Source organism: Mustela lutreola, chromosome 14 (assembly GCF_030435805.1).
Source record: "Mustela lutreola isolate mMusLut2 chromosome 14, mMusLut2.pri, whole genome shotgun sequence".
In the NCBI taxonomy this organism is placed as follows: Eukaryota; Metazoa; Chordata; class Mammalia; order Carnivora; family Mustelidae; genus Mustela; species Mustela lutreola.
In genome coordinates, this window is record NC_081303.1 from 50,935,403 (window position 1) to 50,954,425 (window position 19,023).

At 50.4% G+C, this 19,023-nt stretch overlaps 1 protein-coding gene and 1 long non-coding RNA gene across 3 annotated transcripts in view; one reads left to right on the plus strand and one right to left on the minus strand.

The window, feature by feature from the left end:
- Nucleotides 1-13,191: 13,191 nt before the first annotated feature.
- LOC131815253 (uncharacterized) lies at nt 13,192-17,394 on the minus strand. Its single transcript, XR_009347625.1, has 5 exons — nt 17,254-17,394; nt 16,517-16,874; nt 15,075-15,153; nt 14,047-14,199; nt 13,192-13,458 (listed from the first exon to the last, which is right to left on the minus strand). It is a non-coding gene; the product is annotated as an uncharacterized LOC131815253 (long non-coding RNA).
- Nucleotides 16,881-19,023, plus strand: part of MFSD4A (major facilitator superfamily domain containing 4A) — a 30,405-nt gene continuing 28,262 nt past the window's right edge. Inside the window, exon 1 of one of the 2 annotated variants that reach the window (XM_059146954.1) lies at nt 16,881-17,424. In XM_059146954.1, coding sequence (XP_059002937.1) covers nt 17,195-17,424 — 230 coding nt within the window. In that variant the 5' untranslated portion in view covers nt 16,881-17,194. The remainder of the gene's footprint in view (nt 17,425-19,023) is intronic. The other variant, XM_059146953.1, reaches the window with a different exon arrangement.

Consider the following 19,023-nt stretch of genomic DNA (forward strand, 5'->3'; position numbering starts at 1 on the left):
CCAGTAGTGCTTATTAATTCGAACACTGGGCTTCATAGGTAAGTGCCCTTGTCTGCCCAGGGTGTGTGCTTGCTGCATCTAGGCTTACTTAGCCCTGGTTCTTTCGTCACAGGGTTTTCCCCGAGATTTCCTGAGAGGATGAGTCCCAGCCTGAGACCCTCACCACTGGCTGGCTTAGGGGAGAGTCTATGAGAATATCCCTTAAGTCAGGGCATAAATGGTTGAGAAAGGAACTTGACCTCTGCCATTTCTTTCAAGTTCAGCTCCCCTGTGAACTGGGGGCGGGGCTTGGTGAGAGATGGGAGTACTGGGGGCCATTGGTGAACCACTGGGTCTGTCCACGCTGGGAAACCGGGAACAAGCCAAATTGTCTGGCAGCAGCTTTTTTCTGGAGGAATCTGCAAAATGGCCAGAAGACTCCAGTCCTCCGGGCAAAGAGATGGACAGTGGGGCCCTGCTCCACTCACTCCTCCTGCTCCCATCTCCTCCCCTCTGGCCAGTGTCCCTCCAGGATGGGGAGGGCAGGAAGACTGGAAGGCTCCTGGAGTGGGGTGGGGGGAGGGGTGGTGTGCAAATCTCTGTTCTAAATGTCACCTCATCTCCCAGCCCGACTTGCTCCAAAGACATGAGAGCAGACCCGCCATCCTGAGAGGGCCCTCTCCTCACATTGGACCAGCACGGGTCGGTCCAGCGCCCATCGCAGGCTTGGAAGACACCGCCCTATCCGAGGACACTGCTTCGGGAGCTAGGACAGCAGCCAGATCAGGCAGAACACTGAGTTCACACCCCAGAAACTCTGATACACAGAAAGGAGACACCAAAGCGAAGTGGGGACCGCAGCCAGCGGTAACTCTCTTAGGTCCTCTGCTGCGCAGAAGGTGGAGGGAGCACGAGGGCCTCCCTGGGAGGCCCACACCTTCCTGGCTTTCGTGGTGAGTCAGGGGCTGGCCTACACCTGGAAGAACAGTGACTCAAGACAAAGGCCACACACTTGCGGAATTCAGTGCAGAGGAGACAGTGGGTTACCGGGGCACGGAGGAGGGCGCCCCTGATTCTATCTGGGAGCAGGGACATTTGAGCTGGACAGGCTGGGTCGTGTTACTGAAGGACAGGGGACAACAGCCAGGGGACTTGCTCAGGGGTCACAAATCCTCCGGGGTGGGGCGGGGGTTGTCCGGGAGGGATGGAGAACAACAGAGGAGGGTGGAAAGGCGGGCAGGGGCCTCGAGAGGCCTGTGGAAGGGACCGAGCTTTATCCTGCCAACAGTGCGGAGGAGGAACGGACAGGACTTTTTCCTGATTATTGGAAGCTATATATCTTTATCATAAAAAATTGGGGGAGCAATAGCAAAAAGAGAAAGAAGGAAATTAAATCACTCGGATGCCAACTACCCAGAAATAACCACCGTTAACATCTTGATGTTTTCCCTTTAGATTCTTTTTTATAAAGAGAAATTTAAGAAGAGGATATATATGATCAATACGACATGTAACATACGGACTTTTTTTTTAAAGATTTTATTTATTTATTTGAAAGACAGAGATCACAGGTGGGCAGAGAGTCAGGCAGAGACAGAGAGAGGGGGAAGCAGGCTCCCCGCTGAGCAGAGAGCCCAATGTGGGTCTCGATCCCAGGATGCTGGGATCATGACCTGAGCTGAAGGCAGAAGGCCCAACCCACTGAGCCACCCAGGTGCCCCCATAGAGGCATTTTAATAGAGTGAGATTGTGTATTTCATACTAAAAGATTATGTTATATTAGAACATCTTCTGAATTCAGAGAATACATATTACCATACAAGTTATTTTATAGTAATTTATTTTTTTAAAAAGATTATTTATTTATTTGACAGAGAGAGAGCACAAGAAGGGGGAGCAGCAGGCAGAGGGAGAGGGAGAAGCAGACTCCTCACTAAGCAAAGAGCCCAATGTGGGGCTCGATCCCAGGACCCTGAGATGTACCTGAGCCAAAGGCAGACATTTTACTGACTGAGTCATACAGGTGCCCCATTTTATAATAATTTAGTATAATATGCATGCTTTTAACTTTTAACTTTTTCGGGTTTTTAAAATATTTTATTTTTAAGTCATCTCTGCACCCAACATGGGACCCAAACTCATGACTGTGAGTGAGATCAAGGGTCATGTGCTCCTCGTACTGAGACAGCCAGGTGCCTCTGTGCGTGCTTTTTGAAAAACTAGACTGAAATTCTACAAAGGCGGAGTTTTAAATTTTATTTATTTATTTTCAATAGACAACACATTCATGTGCTCCGTAATTCGAAAAGTCCAAGAGAGTATATAGTGAAAATGTTCCTTTCCGCCCATACCCCCCAGCTAGCTTTCTCCTTGGAGTCAGTGAATATTGCTGGAAACTTCCAGGGACTTTATGCGTAGACAAGATAAACACATCTTACCTTCTCCCCATTTCCCAAATGTTACACAAGTGTTAGCCACTGACTCTGCATTGCCCGGTTTTTACTACGTATATCTTTGATACTTTTCCTATCAATATATAGTTTTCTCATTTTTTTATGATGACATTTATTCCATGATACGAAGGTATCTCATTTCTGTCCCTACTTAGTCATTTTAGGGATCTTCTGCCTGCATAAACAGTGCTGCAACCAATAACTTTGGACAAGGGTCATTTTGCAGAAGAACACCTCTATCTGCGGGAGAGCCTTCTAGAAGTACGAAGATGACGAGGATGATGGGATCACAGGTCAGGGGTCAGGTGCAGTCATAAGTGTTGATGGCTGATGCCAAATAGCCCTCTGCAGACGTGACACCAATTGCTTTAAAGTGTCCCTCTTTGGGGCACCTGGGTGGGTCAGTCATTAAGCGTCTGCCTTCAGCTGGGGCCATGATCCCAGGTCCTGGGATTGAGCCCTGCGTTGGTCTCCCTGCTCAGCGGGAAGCCTGCTTCTCCCTCTCCCCCTGCTTGTGTTCCCTTTCTCACTGTGCCTCTCTCTGTCAAATAAATAAAATCTTTTAAAAAAAAGAAAAGTGTTCCTTTTCTGGGGCATCTGTCTGGCTCAGTTGGTTAAGCATCTGCCTTTGGCTCAGGTCCTGTTCTCGGCTCCTGAGATCGAGTTCTGTGTCAGGCTCCCTGCTCAGCGAGGAGTCTGCTTCTGCCTCTGCCTCTGGCTCACGGTCTCTCTCTCTCTCTTTCTCTGTTAAATAAATAAAGCATTTTTAAAAATAAAAATAAAAATAAATAAAGTGTCCTTCTTTTGATGTAAATGAGGTATGAAAGCAGGTGGGAACTTGGAGGCTAAGGAAGGCGGGACCCGCTGCAGGCAGGCAGCACAGGCGGGGAGGTGTTGCCATGGAGCAGGAGACACTGCCCGGGACTGGACTGTGGGTCAGAACCGCCCAACAAAGGCGGTGCTCGGAGCTGGACCTGCGGCTGCAACGCACGTGCCGGACCTAGAATTCACGGGCAGGGACACCAGCGAGCATTCAGAGGGGAGTGTGTGGAGGTCTGTGATGGGGCGACAGGGCAGTGGGACGGGTGGGGAAGCCCCATCTGATGTGAAGTGACAGCTGGGATAAAAGCAGCCAAACAGAAGGAAGGAGCTCCTCAGGTTTCAGGAAACTCCGGTTCCCAAAGTGTCAAGACACTAATGATGAGCACGAAACTGAATTTGGAGCATTCTCCTATGCTCTGGAAAACATGAACACAGACCATGAAGAAGGAACTGAAGGAGCTCCCGGCTGGCTCAGTCAGTGCAGCGTGAGGCTGGATCTCAGGGTCATGGGTTCGAGCCCCACATTGGGTGTAGAGGTTACTTCAAAAAATAAATAAAAACAAAACCAAAAAAGGAGGGAAGTGCAGATTTCCGTTTCCAGACCGACTACTAGCCACACGTTTGTCATCCCTCCTGGGACCCCCCCCCCCATGAAACTGACGATAAAGCAATGAAGAAAAGTCCATTCTCTTAATGAGGAGGAGAACAGAAGGGAGGCTGGCACAGAGGGACAGTTGGCGCGAGTATATAGGGACGGACATGGAGAAGAGCGGTCCCTGATGAAGGGGGAGGCAGAGTGGGAGGCGGCTGAGAAGGCCCCACGACATCCCAGCACAACCACAGTGGGGCTCAGAGAGGCCGGGGGTTGGACGGTGTAGAGGAGGCAGGAGACTGGCAGCGGTGGCTAAAAAGAGGCGGACTGGCCAACAGCACGGCAACAGCAGATCCCTAAGTGACATGAAGGGCAGCCAGGGATCCATCCCAATCGGAAGGTTCAACAACCCCAAAGAAGGGGCTTCCACCTCTGTTACTTGGAGTCCCCCCCCCACCCTTGTGACCTAGGCTTCCTCCCCGGAGGATATGAAGCCAACTGACCAGTCCAGCCTCGCTCTTCAGCACGGAAAGACAAAGACCCTCAGATATCTGGCAAAGCCTCTGGTGTGAAAAGGAAGCAAAAGTAAGTACCCAGGGGTGGCGAGGATGCTCCACGAGAAAGAGAAACCCCTTACGACACAGAAGACACAAGAAAACCTTCCAAACCTGATAGGTATTTTCAGGGAGATTTGAGGGCTGTTGCATCCCCAGACAAGGACAGGAGGCTATGAAAGAAACAACCAGAAAACAGTGTGAGTGGGGCACCTGGGGGGTGCAGTTGGTTGAGCGTCTGACTCTTGATTTCGGTTCAGGTCATGATCTCAGGGTCATGAGATCGAGCCCCGAATCCAGCTCCTTGCTGGGTATGGAGTCTGCTTGAGATTCCCTCTCTCCCTCTCCTTTTGCCCTTCCTCTTCTTCCCCTGCCCCTCATGCTCACTCTCTCTAAAAAAGAAAAGAAAAGAAAAGACAAAGAAAAGAAAATACTGTGGGCTACCAGAAATTAAAGTTAGGATTATAGAAATAAATATTTCAGTAAACAGTGTTGGAAGGTAGAGAATTAGAAAATCATTATGATAAAAGTCTATCCAGAACAAAAGTACAAAGAAATTCTAAAATAAAGAAATAAAATAATTCCCCAGAGCCAAAGAGCAGAATTTTTGAGTATAAAGTGGACACCAAGAATCACGAGTGAATAAGACACCATAAGCTCTGTTGTCGTGAACTTTTAAAATAGCAATGAGAAACACAAGATCCTCAAAGATTCCCTAGAGGGGAAAAAGTTTACCTCTAAAAATATAAGAACCAGGGGCACGTGGCTGGCTAAGTTGGTGAAGCATGTGACTCTTGATCTCGGGGTTGTGAGTTCAAGCCCCATATTGGGTGTAGAGATTACTTAAAAATAAAATCTTAAGGGGTGCCTGGGAGGCTCAGTGGGTTAAAGCCTCTGCCTTCGGCTAGAGTCGTGATTCCAAGGTCCTGGGATCAAGCCCTGCATTGGGCTCTCTGCTCAGCAGGGAGCGTGCTTCCTCCTCTCTCTGCCTGCCTCTCTGCCTATTTGTGATCTCTGCCTGTCAAATAAATAAAATCTTTTTTAAAAAAATAAAATCTTAAAAAAAAAAAGAATTAGACTGGCCTCAGGATTCCCATTAGCTAAGGCTAGAATAATATCTTTAACATTGTGTGAAAAAAGCAATTTTAAATTTTTTTAATAAATATTATTTATTTATTTATTAGAGAGAGAGAGAGAGAGTGCATGAGCAGGAGGAGGGGCAGGCAGAGGGAGAAGCAGACTACTCGCTGAGCAGGGAACTGGACCTGGGGCTCAATCCCAGGACCCTGAGATCATGACCTGAGCTGAAGGCAGACGCTTAACCCACTGAGCCACCCAGGGGCCACCCCCCAAAATAATTTTTAATGCGAAGTCTATATCCATCCGAATTACCATTCAAGTGTGATGGTGGAGCCAAGACACTTCCAGAAACGAGGAACTCAGAAAATCCATGTGCCATAAGCCCCCTCTTAAGAAATTACTTTGATGTAAAATGGGGTGTGGGAAAATGATAGCATAAACAAAGGAGGAAAAGAGAGGGAGGAAAGGCGGAAGGAAGGGAGAACAATGGGACCAGGCCAGGGCATCAGTGAAAGGAAGAAGTCCCTGGTGGACAACTGTGTGACAGAAAAGCAACACACCCAGGGGCGCCTGCCTGGCTCATCAGAAAAGTACGTGACTCTTGATCTCAGGGCTGTGAGTTGGAGCCCCACAATGGGTATAAAGACTACTAGATAAATAAATAAGCCAACAAACAACAACAACAACAAAACCAGCTTGCCCAAATTAGAGCATAAGAGAGAGGACCCTGTGTACGGGCTCCCTGAGGAAAAGGGGGACTTCATAAACAGAATCCTCGATAGGCTGAAACGCTGGAAGATAAAACTTGAGGAAATATGGTATCACGTGAAGAGAAGAAGAGAAGTACGAGGAGAAGGAGACAGGCAGTCGAACTCTAGGATAAACTAAAACAAATGAAAGGAAAGGTCATTCTAAGACATTACTGGCTGGGCCACAATTGGTATTTACATAGTCACAAACGTAAACATTATTTATTGGACTTAAACTTTTAGAACCAACCTGTAGGCAAAACGCGAAGACCTAACAACGGTTAGAAAGTTAGAATTTCAAGGAAATGTTCAGAAGACAGAAGTTGGGAAGGAGAGCCCAAGGGAAAGGTAGGCGTGATGGTAGGCTCAGCCTACAAGATGGCGAGTCCACACTAGCTAGAGCTGACGAGATGAGAAATAAGATATAAATATGTTACCTGAAACAGCAAAGGTCATCAACAGATTTATTTTCATTTTATTGAGAGGAACTGAATAAAAACAGCTCTCTAACCATGCTGGGAGGAGGGTGGGCAGAGGGCTGTACGGATGATGAGTGTGAACTCCATCCCCGTGCTCCCCAGTTAGCAAATCAATAGAGGCTGTCTAGAAAGGAGAAATCCAGAAACAGCAGCATAAGCACGTTATTTAGAGATGCGGAAGTCACTCCCAGAACGACGGAGGTAGAAGTGTTCGCCTCGGAGGAGTGAGACTAGGGGAGAGGATGAGGTAGGGCTGTTCACCGTAGGCGCCTCCGTTCAGCCGTCATTTTAACCAAGTGCAGGATGTTCTTGGATATAAACACTTAATTGTATCCCAAGGAAGACAAGAAGGCAGGCTCATGCACCTGCACGTGAGGACTGGAGGCCAGACTCCAAGGAATCAGACACCCGAGTCATGAAATCCCTTGCAGGTAAGACTGAAAAGCAACCAGGATAAACGGAGAGGACGTTGGCGACGAGAGAATGTTCTGATTTTCGCAAAGAGACAGACGGTATTTCTGGAAACAACGGACCAAATCACTCAATATAGAATCCTGGCAAAATTCTAGCACAGATTACTAAACAGATGGCTTGGGAGTGTTTGGGGATTTATTTATTTATTTATACTCTGCCTTGTTCCAGAAAGAAGGATTTGTAGAGGCTTACAGAGAGGCGAACAGTACCACAAGATAAAAAAAAAATAATAATAACTTTCCGTGAGGAAAGAGTCTCAGAAAGTTAACCACGGCGTTGCTATGTGACCCAGTAAATCCGCTCTGGGTAAGCGCCTGAATGACCTGAACCTCGTTCTTGTGAAAACTTGTGAGTGTTCCCAGCAGCGTTATTCGTGCCGGCAGAAAAGCGGAAACCCATGTCCATCAATGGATGAATGGAAAAGCAAATTGTGGCACAGCCCTGTGATGGAATTTCTTGTTCAGCCACAAAAAGGGTACTAGACGTGTGTCACAACATGGAGGGACCTCGGAAACATGCTAAATGAGGGAAGCCAGACCCAAAAGGCCACATATGATATGAGTCCCTTTCTGTGAATTGTCCAGAGTAAGTAAATCTATAAGGAAAGATGGTAGACAGTGGTTGCCAAAGGCTGAGAAGACAGGGGAAGGGGTTGTGACTGCTAATGGGGATAGAGTTTCCTTTAGGGGTAATGAAAATGTTCTGGAATTAGGTAGTGGCGATGATCACACAATCTTGTGCGTGTACTAAAAACCGCAGACTCATACACTTTGCTTTTTTATTTTTTATTTTTTTTAAAGATTTATTTATTTATTTGACAAACCGAGATCACAAGTAGGCAGAGAGGTAGGCAGAGAGAGAGGAGGAAGCAGGCTCCCCGCTGAGCAGAGAGCCCGATGCGGGGCTCGATCCCAGGACCCTGAGATCATGACCTGAGCCGAAGGCAGAGGCTTTAAGCCACTGAGCCACCCAGGCACCCCACACTTTGCTTTTTTAAATTAAAATTATTTGAGTAATCTTCTACATCCGACATGGGGCTCGAACTCACAACCTTGAGATCAAGAGTCGCACACTCTTATAACGGAGCCAGCCAGTCACCCCTGGGTCATTCACTTGAAAAGAGTGAATTTTATGGTATGGGGGTTATATCTAAAAAAAAAAAAAAAAAAGGAGGGGGATGAGGAAAGGGGAATAAAAGGACAGAAAATAAAAAGAGGAACCAAGTCAGCAAAGATACATGTACTATATGATTCTGTACAGGTGATGAAGGTGGGCCGTGACTTCAGCCATGAGATTTCTAGCAGCTTCTATCAGCTTGGAAAGGGTGTTAATTAAATCATACTCATACCCAGCATCCACAAGATAAAAAAAAGAACTGGATATTCAGGAGAATCACAGTTTTTTCTTGGTACGGATGCCTGGCAGGAATCTCTCCTGTGCATCTTCCTATAGGGATCCGTAGGCGGCAACATTCCCACCGTAACTGCAGTAAACCATCGTAGGCTCGCTCCAGCCAGGCAGAAAGCCCCGGTAGAATTCAACAAGGGCACTTTAACGCAGGCCCTAAATGGTCTGCCAGGGTATGTGAGCAATTCTCCAAGGGCGAAATGTCCATTCTCTGGAGCAGTGGTTTCCAACCTTGGCTGCACATGAGAAAACCCCCAGGAGCTTCTGCAAAATACCAGTGCAGGACCCCATCAACCAGAGAAGCTGACTGTCTTTAGCTTCCAGGTGATTCTGACCCATAGCCAGGTCTGAGAATGACTAATAGATGAAATGTACATCCCTTACCAAACCCTCCACGAATAGTATTTCTTGCCTCAGAGCTTATTCGTAAGTTCAAGCTTCTAGTAATGAAACTTGAAATTCACGGACTCCTATTTCCTGGATGTCTGCTGGGCACCAGGTAGGTGCTGGGCCATGCACCTGAGACAGAAGGATTAACGTGTGACCCAATCTCCATCCTCGGGGCACAGACATCCGATCTGCGTTAAGGACACCCCAGCTGGTGATCACAAGAAAGGGTGGTAAGTGGAGATGGAGGGAACACAGGCAGACCCCTTGGGTAGCAGTGGGGGGGTAGGGAGGTCCCCACAGGATGACTAGCTCACCTGAGCTCCGAATGAAAGGTTAATTAGAGGGTGGAGAACGGGGCACTGTATTCAATATTTTTCTCAATGAGTTGGATGACGGCTAGTAACCATCCATTATCAATGTGAGGGGCCATCCTCACTCTGGGACAGCTGGAGGAATGGCCCTTCTGCGGCACAGCTGAACTGGGATCTACAGTGTGCTGGCAGGGAAGAGAAACCCAAATGGAAATTACATGAGGCTCAGGGTAGGGGAAGACAACTAAAAATGTAGGCGGCACCGAACTCCGTGTTCTACCAGAGGCTCAAGTGTGCTCTCATTTCTTCCCACCGCAACCCTGTAAGGATGTGCTATTTTACAGTTTAAGAGAATTGGGCTGACAGTGTTGAGGGCGGAGATGACAGTTGAGTGCGGGACCAGAACCTAGTGCTGGTCTCTCCTGCTCCCACGTCCAGATTCTTCCCATTATTCCTCATGTAGACCAAGTGCTATACTGCATAGGACTTCCATAAGTCAACTGCGTTTCAACAACTGCGGTTCTGGGGGCGTGGCGTGCCTGGGTGGCTCAGTCGGCCTTCCACTCAGATCATGATCCCAGGGTGCTGGGATCAAGTCCTGCTTCCCGACACCTTGCTCAGTAGCGAGCCTGCTTCTCCCTCTGCCTGCTGTTCCCCCTGCTTGTACTCTCTCTCTCTGACAAATAAATAAATAAAATCTTAAAAAAAAATAAATAACAGTTCCTGGGGGAAAATGTCACCAGCTCTAAGCCTGCGCACCAGTCTTGGGTGTGTAAGTAGGAGTCGAATGTGAGAGGCAGATGGCGTTATGGGGAGGGTCCAGACTTTGGAGTGGGCTCAAAATTCAGCTGCGATACTTTCTAGCTGTGTGGCTCTGGGAAAATTACTCTGCCTTCTTCAGCCTCAGTTTCCTCATCCATAAGAAAGAGATAATAATGCCTGCCTCATAGGTTCATTGTGAAGATTAAAGATAATGTAGGTACAGACGCGGAGAAGATATTTATAATATACGTGAGAGAAGACTTCTATCTAGAATATAAACAAAACTCCTCAATAATATTTCTAAGGACAGACAACTCAATGTTGAAAGTAGGCAGAAGACAGGGGGCCCACGGGTGGCTCAGTCGGTTAAGTGACCAACTTTTGATTTCAGCTCATGTCATGATCTCAGGGCCGTGGGATCAAGTCACTTCTGAGCAAATCCTCAACAGACCGAGTATTTCCATTCCCCAAAAGACAAGTCATGAATGTTCACAGCAGCCCTATTTATAATATCTCCAAACTGGAAAAGACATGAATGTCCATCAATAGCGGATGGGATAAATAAATTCGTGTACATAACTTTGTATGCCATAAAACTGTATGCAAATAAACTGTGTGTATGTATACGGCGGAATATGGCACAGCAATGAAGAAGAACAAACTTACGCTCTCACAGACATAATACTGAGCAAGGCCATTACTGTTTCCAGGATGGGTGCTGGAAATATTCTGTATCTTGATCTGGGTACGTACACACATAAAAATTCAGTTTGTTTATTTAAGCCTTGCACATTTTAATCTACATAAGTTTGACCTCTATAAAAAAAAAAGTAAAGTAAACAGGGGGTGCCTGGCTGACTCAGTCAGCAGAACATGTGATGCTTGATCTCTGGGTTATGAGTTCGAGCCCCATGCTGGGCACAGAGCCTACTTCAAAAAAGGTAAACAAAAAGTCACTGTATGTCGTATGCTTAGCACAGAGTGGCCACTCGATAAAGCCATCAAAGTTGCCAGAAAAGAGGAAACAGCAAGCCCATTGTCCTCAGTACCCCTTAGACCACTTGGAGCCCAGTATGGTGCTGGGAGACCCCATTTTTATGAAGCTCACTAAAAATCAGAGCATGACATGATCGCAGAAAAGCATCGCAAGGGGTCTAGAATACATGGCCAGTGAGGGTTAGCTGAAGGAAGTAGAGAGGATGTTGCTGGGGACAATGAAACTTGTCAAGGGAGAACATGAGGAATGTCTTCAAATAGTGAATGGCTCTCTGTAGAGTGGGAATTCGAGTTCTCCTTTGTGGCTCTAATGCAGTCATTCGCACACGGCAGCTGCAGCCGAGTCCCCTGGAGGGTTTTACTGAAACAGATTATTTCTGACTAGCTGGTCTGGGGCAGGACTGAGAATCTGTTTCTTTCTCTCTCTCTTCTTATTTTTCTAAAGATTTTATTTATTTATTTATTTATTTATTTATTTGACAGGAGAGACCCAGCGAAAGAGGAAACACAGCAGGGGGAGTGGGAGAAGGAGAAGCAGGCTTCCCACTGAGCAGGGAGCCCAATGTGGGGCTCCATCCCAGGACCCAGGACCTGGCAGACACTTAATGACTGAGCTGCCCAGGTGTCCCTTAAGATATTGTTTTTTAAATAATCTCTGCCCAACGTGGGCACAAACTGACAACCTCTAGACCAAGAGTTACATGCTTTACTGACTGAGCCAACCAGGCACCCCTAGAGAATCTTCACTTCCTTCTTACTTTTTTTTTTTTTTTTTTTTTTTTAAGAGAGAGGGTAAGCAGCTGTTGTGGGAGCAGAGCAGAGGAAGAGAGACAGAGAAAATCTTAAAGCAAGCTCCACGCCCAGTGCAAAGCCACAGTGCAGGGCTCGATCTCACGACTCTGAGATCATGACCTGAGCCAAAATCAAGAGTTGGAGGCTTAACCAGTCGAGCCAGCCAGGGGCCCCAAGGATCTTCATTTCTAAGGAGTTCCCAGGACATCCTGATGCTGCTGGTCCGGGGACCTACTTCGCTAGCCCCTGTGCTAGCGTATAGACCAGGAGAGTGATTTGTGCTATTGTTGGGAAGGAGAACGAGGAGGAGGAGGAGAATCCGTTGAGCCTGGTACACCAGCTCCTCTATCACACCCTGTCTACACTTTCTCACAGGAAGGGAGGTATTATTCTCCCCCATTTTCTTTTTCTTTTAGTAAGCCCTGTACCCAGCATGGGGCTTGAACTCACAACCCCAAGATCAAGAGTCTCCCACTCTACTGACTGAGCCAGCCAGGTGCCTTCATTCCCCCCATTTTAAGAGAGGAGGAAACCAAGGCTCGGTTTGGCACACATCTTACAGCTTGACTCCGAGCCCGGGCACACGAAAGTTGAGGCCGAGTGGCTCCCTGGGCAGTGCTGTAAATGGGATTGGGTGTCTGGGTGGAAGGATAATTTCAGAGGGTCCTTCCAACCCTTAACTTGAGGCTAGCTTCAACTAGTCCCGTTCACCACTAACACATATTCAGCACCACCAGAATTCTCTCCAGGATGCGTGTGGCCACCAGTCTCATTCTTAAGAGGCTCCTGGGCCATCTCACCCACTCCTGTCTCTCCTATCCCTCCTGGAACCTGCAGTCACCACCCCCCACCCACACAGGCAGATAACTCGGTTCATCCAGATAGCTGGCGAAGGAGATTTTCCTACGCATACCCATCTCCGCTGTTGGCATTCGTGTAAGGGTAAGGTGGCCGGGTCATCTGGATACAGTCCTTGGCACCAAGCTGTCTGCCACTCCCCCCACCCCCCAGTGCCGAGCCCAGACCGAGCCTGCCAATCCACTCTGCACACTCTGGCCAGCAAGGAGATGATGCGGGGGCTGTGAAGATAAAATCCAGAAGTAGGGGAGGGGTGGCCTCATTCCCCAATGGCCGGAGGAACAGCAGATGTGCTTAATGACCTTAAACTGGAGACTTCTACTGCTCCTGCCTGCCTTCCTCCGAGCCTGGGAAGCAGAGACCAGAGGGTCCTGGGGACCCAAAGCAGGCCCACAGTCACGGAGAGGATCCTGCCAAATGCGAAATCAGGTCCAAGTCCAGGTGAAATGCTCTAGGCTGTGATCATCAAAACTTATCTTTTTATACATTCTTTTTTGAAAGATTTTATTTATTTGAGAGAGAGGGAGAGCACAAGCAGTGGGAGGGGGGGTTTCGAGAGGGAAGGAGAAGAAGCAGGCTCCCCGCTGAGCTGGGAGCCCAGATGCAGAGCTTGATTCCGGGTGGCTGATGGATTGCTTATCAACGTCCAGGTGTAAGCGGGAGTCAGGGAGTCAGGAGAGGGTGAACAGCTCTCACCGAAGAGCCAGTCCTGGCACTCAGTGAAGAGCCGAGCTCATAGCCCTTCCTTGGAGGAGAGGCACTGCACAGACATTTAGCAATGATTTAAGATGGACCCCCAAGGAAGGACCCTAGGAAGGTCAAGGAAAGCTTCCCAGAGGAGGTGACCCTTGAGGCAAATAAACAGATTTCAGTCTGCAAGCGCCTGAGGACCCCTCACTCCCATAGATCTTTATTGCCACTCTAGTTCATCTTCCCTTATTTTGGGGTCTCAAACTGCTTTCCAGAGCTAGTGAGGAATGGGGATAATTTCCTTCCAATGCACGCAAGAAGAAATCTGAGAGTGGCTAAGGGACCATCCAAGGTTTTGTCGTTAAAATTGAAGAACGAACCCAAGGTGCCCAGGGAGGGCTAGACATTTGGACAGTCGACACAGAAGAAATAGAGGACCGCTTCTGTCCTTAGGGAACTTGTTACCATGGGGAGATAAGATACATAGATGAAAAACCAAAAATAATTATAAGGGCAAGGTGCAAATAATTCAGTACCCATCTACTTATCCGGGACCTGCTATCTGCAAGGTGCTCTGTGAGGCACCTGGATGTGGGTGGGGAGAGTTGGCAAATATAATATAATATGATAAATATAGTCCCAGCCCTTATGAACTCACCGTTTAACTGGCCGCAGGGGAGGCAGGGTGGCAGGAAGAGGAAGCCGGCAGTCCCTGGGTCTAACAGCTGACCCTGAAGATTATAGGGGGCCAGGAGGGGATCGGGGGCTTGCTGGAATTCGGGGATTGGGTAGGATTTTTCCGGAGAAGTTTCTTGAAGAAGGTAGACAAGGTGATGATACCGAAAAATAGAGACAAAGAAGAATAAGAAGAGAGATTAAGCAAAACATTTTCCCATATTCCTCCTTCCACAACAGTCCAGTAAGGAAGCCTTCCCAGGCAAGAGGAGATGTTTCCCCCTGCAGGCTCTCAAAGCACCCCCACGACAGAAAGAACCTCACAGCTGTGCCAGTTTCCCTGCCTGTCTGACCCAGCTCAGGGGCCCTGCAGGCCAAAAGGAAAGGGAAAGAAAGGAAGGAAAGAAAGAAGGAAGGCAGGAAGGCAGGCTTCAATTCTAAGGAGGCTGGATATTGTGTTCACGGAGAGTTCTCACTTTGTTTTTGTTTACTTCTTTTACTTTTCACTATTTTATCAAACCATAGCTTACTTACAATAGAAGACACAAATCCTAAGTGTACATATGTTTGTACGTCAATGAATTTTTATGTATGTTTATATCTGTGTAACCACCATCCAGATCAAGTTATAGAATGCTTTGAGCACCTCAGACACACTGGGCTGCCTCACTGTACCAGGGTCACGGCCACTGTGGCTGGAGGAGCTGAAGCAGTAGGTGATGTATCTAGGGCGTATGTCTAACAAAATTATGAAAACATTTCAGGTGTTTGAGCTGAAAAGGCCAAGTACTGGGGCAAGGTCATATGCATGAAGGACTAACGTGCCCAGAGCCATTAGCCTTGTCCTGTGGGTGGCTGGGGGGAGCCACAGGGAGGGGCATTTCAGTTGAGCTCCAAACCCTTCCTTGCAACTGGAGCTGACTCACAGTGGAAGCGGACCCGCAGGAAATGATAGGTAAGGCCCCAAACAGTAAGAGGGATCAGTCAAGAACAGGACTGACAAGCTCTTACCAGCAGTGATGGGGTGGGAATAGGAGACTCAAGTTGGAGATGGTTCCTTCCAGCTTTGACCATCTATGGTTCTAGAAGTCTGTGAGAATGGCAGAGAGGACCTAATCAAATGTTCGTTGTTATGATTTATTTTTGGTTTTGTTTTTCAGAGGAGAACTTTTTTTTAATCTTTCTTTTAATAAAGATTTTATTTATTTATTTGACAGACAGAAATCACAAGTGGGCAGAGAGGCAGGAGCAGGGGGAACAGGCCCCCTGCTGAGCAGAGAGGCCAATGCCGGGAAAAGGGGTGTATGTGTGGGGAGGTTGGGCTCAATCCCAGGACCCAGAGATCATGACCTGAGCCAAAGGCAGAGGCTTAACCCACTGACCCACCCAGGTGCCCCGCAGAGGATAACTTCTAATTGAATCACAAATACTGTGTAGACTGACTTACCACCTCTGAATAAATAATTCTTATTACCTCCCAAACCACCAAGCCACAGAGACCCTGAGGCTCTGCTCCCAGGCGCTCAGAGTCTAGGGCGGATGGAGCAGAGGAGCGAGCGTGGCTGTGAGAGATAACCAGTGCCTGCAGGAGAAGTTGGTTACCTGTCCTAAGGCCAAGTTGTCAGGAGAGCACCCACCCTCCTACCTCCTCAGCCGCTTCAGCTCTGGTCCCCCTGGAGGGCCAGTGGCCATGATGTCGCGGCTTCTGCCACCCCTAGAACACCTGAGCAGAGGTGACAGTCTGGAACTTATTGCTCTGCCTCCAGAGGCCAAAGCAGGAACCCTGGCTCCCCCCAGAAGCTGGTCCAAGCAGGACTTGTCAGTTCCATGGCCACCTGGGGGGAGGCACAGGCTGTGTCAGCCACAGGCTCCTCCAAGAACTAGGGGTCTGGAGACTAAAATCTCTTCCCCCACAATCCCATCCAGGGTTTTCCAGCATTAAAAACAAAACAAAACAGGGGCGCCTGGGTGGCTCAGTGGTTTGGGCTGCTGCCTTCGGCTCGGGTCATGATCTCAGGGTCCTGGGATCGAGCCCTGCATCAGGCTCCCTGCTCCGCAGGAAGCCTGCTTCCCTCTCTCTCTCTCTCTCTCTCTGCCTGCCTCTCTGCCTACTTGTGATCTCTGTCTGTCAAATAAATAAATAAAATCTTTAAAAAACAAAACAAAAAAACCCAGGAATTTTCCTCAGAACTCTTGGCCCAAAACACCCAGAGAATTTTTCCGGAATACCTCATGGGATTTCTCCCGATCTCTGACCTTTCCTTCCCACCCCCTCCTCCCCACTCCCCACCGGGAAGAAGGAGAGAGACGGAGTCTGAAGAGAACATCTGCATCCGGCCACCTCCTGCACCTGCCCAGCGCCCCATGAGATGCGGCGGGCGAAGACCAGCTCTCGGGCGGAGCTTGGCGTGAAGATGGGATGTTTCATAAGGTTTTCTGTCTCAAGTGCTCACCCTCTGGAGGTGCTAATGAAAGCCATGAATACTCTCCCAAGAAAAGCATGTATGTAGGTGATTGTCTTCTATTCCATGGAAAGATGGGGGCGCTGTCAGACCCTCGAAGTCCATCTGTGAAGCCCCCGAAGTGTAGGGGGCTGTGCTCCGGGGTTCCTCCACGGCACAGCCCAAGCCAGGCTGGAGTCTGGGGGGAAACTGTCGCTCCCCGAGCGGACGCGCAGCGCTGGAAGAGCCCGCCCTCCAGGCTGTGCGAGCATCCAGGACGCCTCGGGCTCAGTTCGCCCAGCTCTGCAATGGGGGCTCAGGCCCCTCCGCCCCCGAGCGGGCCGCGCAAGGACGCGGGTGGGACGGGCAGCTGGAGAGGGGGTGGGAGCGAAGAGCGGCAGGCGGTCGGTCTCCCGCAGCCCGGGAGGGTGAGCGTGGGTTCGGGAAGCAAGGGGGACGCCGGCTCCCGGGGCTCTCGAGGAGGGCGCGGACCCCGACGCGCTGCCCGCCGGCCGCACACGCGCCCCCCTCGCTCCCCCGGCCCGAGGGCGGGGCCCCTCGCCGGGCCGCCCCTCCCCGCCCCTCCCTCCCGGCCGCCGGCCTCCCGGGCCCAGCCGGCCCTCCCGCGGGCGGCGCGGCACTCGGGCACCGGCGCGCGGAGCCACAGCCGCCAGCCCGCCAGCCGGGGCCATGGGCTGCGACGGCCGCGTGTCCGGGCTGCTCCGCCGCAACCTGCAGCCCACGCTCACCTACTGGAGCGTCTTCTTCAGCTTCGGCCTGTGCATCGCCTTCCTGGGGCCCACGCTGCTGGACCTGCGCTGCCAGACGCACAGCTCGCTGCCCCAGATCTCCTGGGTCTTCTTCTCGCAGCAGCTCTGCCTCCTGCTGGGCAGCGCCCTCGGGGGCGTCTTCAAGAGGACGTGAGTGCCCGGCCAGCCCGGAGCCCCGCAGCTCCGCAGCCCTGCAGCCCCCCAGCCCTCCAGTCCCCCTCCTCCGCTGCTCCTCCGCACGGCCGCGCCGACCCTTCCCTTCCTTCCCGTCCTTTCCTTTCCCTTCCCTCCCTCCCCTCCCCTTCCCGCCGCCGCGTCCCTGCCCCCGTGGGGCCGAGGCCGCCCGGCGCCCTAGCCTCCGGGCGGGCGACGACCACCCATCCCCGCGCCGCCAGCCGCGCCCCGCCTTAGCTGAAGGACTGCCTCCCTCCCCCACCCCAGCTCTCCCCGGAAAAGTCTCTCCAGGGACTGAAGGTGACTTCGGGATTATTTATTTGCCTTCGCAAAACCCGGCTCTCACCCGCTGCCCCGCCCGCGCGCCACGGGGCCAGGGGTGATGGAGTTGGCGGCGGCGGGAGAGTCTCCCTCCTGCTCCGCGGCTCCGAGCTTGGGCAGTAGCCCCTGCTGCCGGGGGCGGAATTGGAAGTGAGGTGGAAGGAGTGGGAGTGTCCCCTCAGGGGCCATGCTAGGTGCCAGAGCGGGCTGCTGCTTGACAGAGCGCCCTGGGGCGGGCTCCACGCACACCCTGGGCTCTGGTTCAGCTGACACACGCTAGTCCCGCTATTCCTTCTCCCCCGGGGGCCTCGGGGCCGCTGGGTCCTGTGTGGTCCTGCTTCCGAGAGACAGCAGGTTCCTGCACTGGCCCCTGGAGGCCAAGCCCTTCTGCCTCTGAGACGCTCAGGACCTGACCATTAGGGCCATGTGGGGGAGACGTGGGGTGTCTCAGGCACACCTTGGTAAGACGACCCTCCATCTCTGGTGCCAGGGGACCCCTCCACTTCTCCCACCCGGCCTTACTCCTCCTGCGCCTCTGTCCCAGGGCAGAGCTCTAGCATCTGCCTGCCATGGCCCCAGAGATGCCCCTTTGTATGCTTCTGCACAGCCTCAATCTCCGGCCTTAAATTGGACAGGGCCGCCCCCGCAGAGCCCTCTGGAAAGGCAGCAGGATTCGCTCTCCTAGTGCAGCTGGGAAAACAGACCCAAAGCAGGGAATAGATGACTTGCAAGCTGGAGACTGCTGGAGATTTCCCTAGCCCCAGCTTCTGGCTGGCTGGTTTTCTGGACTGCACCGACTCAAGCAAGCAGAGGGCCAGGAACAAAACCATAGTTAGGCTATCCCAGAGAAACATCGGGGGGGGGGGGGGGTGCTTTCTGGGTCAGTTACTCTCCCCCCCTTGGCTCACTCCTCCACATGAGAGTGGGTTTTCCTATCCACCTTGCTTCTGAAGCTGATGGAGAGAATGCAGGTGTCACATAGAGAGACCCCACTTTAAGGCACTCAGCTGACAAATCATTACCAATTAGGGTGTGATTAGCCCCATTATCAAATTCTCTTGTAAATGGAAGACTCCTCCTCTGAAGAAGCAAGTCTGTGTATGCTGGTTTTTCTGTGGGTTTTATATAAGATTGGATGCTTGGGGGGATATAGAAAATCTTCCAAAAAATCTCAAGATCCTTCCTGATTCTGCCTCGAGGTTTAATTAGAAATCTAGCCGGGTGTTTTTTTTTCTGTTTCTCCTTCTTTCTTTT